Source organism: Sapajus apella, unplaced genomic scaffold (assembly GCF_009761245.1).
Source record: "Sapajus apella isolate SASKATOON/1434 unplaced genomic scaffold, GSC_monkey_1.0 scaffold138, whole genome shotgun sequence".
Taxonomy (NCBI): domain Eukaryota; kingdom Metazoa; phylum Chordata; class Mammalia; order Primates; family Cebidae; genus Sapajus; species Sapajus apella.
In genome coordinates this window covers 470662-476168 of record NW_022437078.1, presented here as the reverse complement: position 1 = coordinate 476168, position 5507 = coordinate 470662, and the positions used below count along the sequence as shown (strand labels likewise).

The following is a 5507-nucleotide window of genomic DNA, read 5'->3' as shown; positions in this document are numbered from 1 at the left end:
ACCCCAGCGCTGCTGGCGCCAGGCGCGGGGAGAGCCGGGGGTTTCCAGCCCGCCTAGAGCAGGAAACCAGAACCTCCCTGCACCTCAGCCCCATGCACCTCCAGGGCTCACCGTCCTGCTGAGCTCCCACAGGTGGAACCAGCAGGCTTAGGCGTTTGTCCACATCTCTCCGTGTGTCACCCCCCACCCTTCATTCACTCCCTTGTCCAGGAGTGGAATTCCACTCATGCACTCCCTACCGGACCTCGAGGAAAATCACTCGTCCTCTCTGGGCTTCGCGTTCCGTATCTGTTCAAGGAGAGAGTGGGTCTTTCTCCCTCTGCCTTTGGACTAGTAACTGTGCCAGGCACATAGTAAGCGCCAATAAATAATTGTTGAATGAATGGATGAATGATTTGCCCTCTAAAAAGAGCACTCACATAAAACTCCTTTCCTCCCCTCCCCTCGACTTTGCTTTGGAGAGAGGCACACTACCTCTACCACACCGAGGGAGGGGTGTTGAGCTGGGAAACGTTGAGAGAATGAGGGACCTAGGTACGTGGACAGCAGCTGGGAAGGAGCCACAGCGGGAGGTAAGACAACGACCCAGACTGAAGCGGCGCCACTCCGGGATTCCCAGGTTCCAACTTGAGGCTGGGGAAAGCCCCCAACGGGGAGAGACGGGCCGGCAGGGAATGGCCCTACCCCCGACATGAAATCTCGGAGGGTTGGCTGCGAGGGTGCGTGAGAGATGCTGGACGTTGCTTTTGCCTGTACGAGCCTCGTGGATGCTTACAAGTCGTGGTGCTCTCTGCTTGCGTCTACCGCCGAATGCCGGTGTCTCGCGGTGTGAGCTTCGGGGCCGGTGTCTTTAAAGAAACAAAGATTCTCACCGAGTGAAGATCTGGGTAGAGTGGCTTGACCTAGTCACGCTTCCAGGTCTTGGTGCGAGTCTAGGGAGAGACCAGAGGAGACCTGCTGGTCAGATGCCCCGGAGCCAAGGCAGACGCCAGGCTGTCTGTGCGCCAGCAAGGCTGGCCTTCGAACTGGATCAGGCACCTGGGAGGCCTGAGTGGATCTCAGGCCCTCAAGCCGGGAACAAACCGGTAGGTGCCCGTGGGCTTGGAGTCCGCCTCCTCCTTCCCTCCACCCCTACCCCTGCCTCCAAAAGGCTTCTTCGCTGTCAGCCCGCGGCTGGGTCAGAATTGGCGGGCTGTTAACCACCCCATGCACATGCGGCTCCTAGTCTCGCCAGAAAGGGCCGACGACTAAGGGGTGGGGGTGGGGGCCTGGAAGGTGTTTGGGAAGAATGTTATGGGCCTATCCTGCCTTCTGCAGCGCCCTCTCGTCTTCTATCTCTGAAGCCGAGAGGGGCAGTAGGAGCTCGAGACTGGGAACTGCTGGAATTCCTAGTTAGGCTTCTAGAGTCTAGAAACGGGAACCGTTCTTTCCCTGAGCCTCAATTTCCTTATCTGTAAAATCAAAGGGCGGGCTCTAGATGTAGGCCTCCTTTTCGCTTGGTGATTCTAGATTCCTTTCCTTGGATCCGTGGGGAGGAGGTGGGAGCAACAGTCCAGGGCGTTGGCAGGCCTGTGCCTCAAGTATGTAGTCCCCGCGTCCAAGCCCTCAACATCCCCAGCCGCTCCCCCCAACCCCCACACCCAAGCCGGGAACTGAGTGGGAGGGACAGAGGCGGGGCCGGTTCCCAGTCCCCGCTGGCGGACTAGCGTAGCGCAGGCTGAGCGTAAAACCTGGGACAGCCACCCCCCTTTCCTTATCCCCGCCCCCCTGCCATTGGCTCCCGGGAGAGGTTGACATCAAAGCTGCGGTCTTATATAAGCCAGATCCTGCAGGGGAGTCCGCAGAAGGGTTAAACAGGTCTTTGGGCATTGGAGTCCTCGCCCACGACAGAAACCGGCAAGAAGACTGTGGGCTGCGCGTCTCATCTTCAGCCTTGTCCCTACTCTCCCAAGGCCGGCGCTCAGTAGCGGGCGGCTCCAGAGCCCACAGGTAGCCCCCCGGCAGTCTCTGGGGCGCATGGAGCGGTGTTAAAAGGGCTGGCGGCGCAGGCCAGGAGCCGCTCCAACATGAACCTCGTGGGCAGCTACGCACACCATCACCACCATCACCACCCGCACCCTGTGCACCCTATGCTCCACGAGCCCTTCCTCTTCGGTCCGGCCTCGCGCTGTCACCAGGAACGGCCCTACTTCCAGAGCTGGCTGCTGAGCCCGGCTGACGCTGCCCCGGACTTCCCTGCCGGCGGGCCACCGCCCGCGGCCGCCGCCGCCGCCGCCGCCGCCGCCTCCTTTGGTCCTGACGCCAGGCCTGGCCAGAGCCCCGGGCGGCTGGAGGCGCTTGGCGGCCGCCTGGGCCGGCGGAAAGGCTCAGGACCCAAGAAGGAGCGGAGACGCACGGAGAGCATTAACAGCGCATTCGCTGAGCTGCGCGAGTGCATCCCCAACGTGCCTGCCGACACCAAGCTGTCCAAGATCAAGACTCTGCGCCTGGCCACCAGCTACATCGCCTACCTGATGGATGTGCTGGCCAAGGATGCACAGTCTGGCGATCCCGAGGCCTTCAAGGCTGAACTCAAGAAGGCGGATGGCGGCCGTGAGAGCAAGCGGAAAAGGGAGCTGGTGAGTCCTGCGGCTCGCTCGCTCCAGCCAAGGGTGCAGGCGCGGTGAGCACGCTCAGGCCATGCATGCAGTCGAAGGAGGCTGTGCTGTCGTGTGTACGATTTTGAAAGGCTGGGAAGAGTTCTGAGATGGTCACAGTGTGCGATGTTGTGCGTGGAGGGAGGCAGACTCGTCACAGAATTCGTTTGTAGTATGGGATAGAGTTTGTAATACTGAGTGAATAATCTGTTTGGGGCCTCGGACCCGCTCCCCCACCAAAAGGAACACACCACAGATTTTGCTTCCAATTTGGAGAAATCCTGATTAATTCCTTGGCTCTCTTGGAAGCCAGGTTAAGAATATATGTTAGAGTTCTTTACTTGGAGTGTGAATTTATGTGCCTGGGCTCAGTTCCTGTTTTCAAAGGGCCTTTGGTGGACAGGTTAGTTTACTTCCATCACTGTGCAAATAGGGAAATTGAGGACCCAGAGTGCGTCAGGACACAAAGAGCACCTATCTGAGGAGTCTGGGGTGGAGCTGAGGTAAAACAGATCGGGTCTTCTTAGTCCAGAGCGCGTTCCACTCCCCATGGACTGGTTCTGAGGACAACTTCAGTGGCTTTGCATGTAAATAAGAGCCACTTCTTTTAGCTTTGGAGATCGCAGTGTCCAGTGTCGTCTTGGCCTTCTTGATCCTCTCTAGTTAGGATAACACTTCCTGGCACTCGGCTTGGCTGTCCCGGCCTGGAGGCCTCTGAGCGCTAGATTTTCAGGCTGGCCAATTAGTTTCTCTAGGTTGGGGCGCTAAAGGCCGCAGCGGAATGGAGCCAACTGAAGTGCCCCACTAGATTTTATCTAACTTACGTGGGTCTGTGGTAAACTGAGGAAAGCTCATCCTGGGACGGGGGAAAGACTGATAGGCATCGAGCTTCTGAAAGGCTGCCCAGGACTGAGGATGGTGCAGGCCGGGCGGCGCCTCGACAGACTTTGTTATTGGGCGGATCCTGCTCCCCCACGCGTCGTGGCTTCCTTTAAGTAGTACGGCTTCGTTCCTGCTGAAAGAGCGGGAAGGAGGACGCTAGGCCAGGCCAACTTTCCTCTCTTTCGCCTCCTCATCTGAGGCTCCCAGCTCCGGCTTAGACGCCCCAAGCCTGCATCCCAGCACCACTGTTTAAACCAGGTTGGGAGGCTGGCCGAAGTGTGTTGGGGGCAGTGAGAGCTGGAGATGCGTGGTTTTTCACCCCTCCCTCCCAACCCTCTGCGATCTCCCTTAGGTTTCCTAAAGCCAAACCAGAGCGCGCTGTCAATTTCACCAGACGCAGAACATTCTCCTTACCAAACCTTCCGAAACTGCCCAGCACCATTCCGGGTCCCAGGAACTCCGCGCATAAAGGCAAATTTACGAGCCTGTTTGCCTATTTCGCAAACAGAAATCCGTCACTTATTTAAAGACTCCCAGTTACTGCTCCCGACACCTTCCCCCCGCCCCTCATCTTACCCCAAGCCTGGCGTTCGGAGCAGAAAAATTAAAACCTGTCTCTCCCGCCTCTTTTTTGTGTGTGTCCTTTGGCAGCAGCAGCACGAAGGCTTTCCTCCTGCCCTGGGCCCAGGCGAGAAGAGGATTAAAGGACGCACCGGCTGGCCGCAGCAAGTCTGGGCGCTGGAGTTAAACCAGTGAGGCGAGGCCCGCGCTGAGGACCTGGCCAGGCTAGCCACCCCTGGAGCCCCGGGAGGAGAGGAAGGCAGCGGCGAGCGCCGGGCTCTGGGCTCCGGCGGCTGGTGCCATGCATCCCGCGGAGCCTCTGCTGAGCGCCGGCAGGTCGTCGGCTGCAACCACACACTTGGATCGCACGTGCAATGTCCTTTGAAATTTTTTAAATACATTAAGAGAAAGAGAAATTTATATATATCCACCCCGCGGAGGGCGGCTCCTGGCGACACCTTGCCAGAAGGAGGGACTGCCGAACCCAAGAGCTCAAAAACGCATTCTTCCACCCTTCTGGGGCGAATTTAGAACCCCATCCCCATCCCCATTTCCTTATCGGGCTCTTTCTCTGTTGTCCCTCCGAACGATCTGCCCGGACGCCCCCTCCTCTAATTAAAATGCAATAAGGAATCAATTCTTTTCTGCCTGGGAAAGAGAACCAGACGTTGGAAGATGAAGGGCTGCCTTTTGTTCTTCTTTGAATAGTGGTGGTTTTATTTTTCTTTTTGTCGCTGCACTTCCTGTTTAGTTCCAATGGAAACACTTTCTCTCTTTTCTTCCTTCTTTTCCTTCCTTTTTGTTTCTATCTAAATAAAAGCTTTCTCTGTGTTGGAAAGTTTTTATGTATTTAAACTACCTACCATGCCTGTTGTGCTCAGGTGTTTGTTCATCCTGCGATCCCCAACCCTTTTCTACCTCAAGTCTGTGTGACCACTCACAGCCCCCCTCCCTTTGCCAAAGCAGTATCCATGCTCTTGACTAATAAAACATTTTCTGAAATCATCTGAAGCCTGTGTCATGTATTAGCCCGGGTCACTCACGGACTCCCTCGGTTTCTACTAGGTGGAAAGCCTTCTGGTTCCTGCTCCTCTTCTTTTGATAAATACAAAACCAAACTTCAAATCAAGGGAAGCGGGCAGCTAAAGAATGTATTTCAAGAACAAAGAACAAAGTTCTTTCTAGACTGGAAAGGCAGGTCGGGATAACTTATGGGAACAGGGAAGAACAAAAACTAGAAACGAATTAGTCCCCGAGGGCCTGGGCTTGGGTTTTTGTGGGTGGGTATTCATGCTTGTCTGGGGGTTAGTATGCACACTGGTGTCTGCAGACAGTGATTAGCAGGGGTTATTGGGAGGAAAGGGGGCCTAGCACAGAGATGAACGCTATTCCTGGGGCAGGGTAGCTCAGAAGAGGGGGTTGCTCTGG

At 56.3% G+C, this 5507-nt stretch overlaps 1 protein-coding gene across 2 annotated transcripts; it reads left to right on the top strand.

The window, feature by feature from the left end:
- The first annotated feature begins 1659 nt into the window (after nucleotides 1–1659).
- Nucleotides 1660–5084, top strand: HAND1 (heart and neural crest derivatives expressed 1). 2 transcript variants are annotated; one of them, XM_032263777.1, is made up of 2 exons: nucleotides 1660–2618; nucleotides 4173–5084. In XM_032263777.1, the coding sequence occupies exons 1-2, from the start codon at nucleotides 2067–2069 to the stop codon at nucleotides 4272–4274; spliced, it is 654 nt and encodes a 217-aa protein (XP_032119668.1). In that variant the 5' UTR covers nucleotides 1660–2066; the 3' UTR covers nucleotides 4275–5084. The 2 variants fall into 2 exon arrangements, with proteins under 2 accessions (XP_032119668.1, XP_032119666.1); XM_032263775.1 differs by having other exon boundaries at nucleotides 1666–2618; nucleotides 4170–5084.
- Nucleotides 5085–5507: the final 423 nt, after the last annotated feature.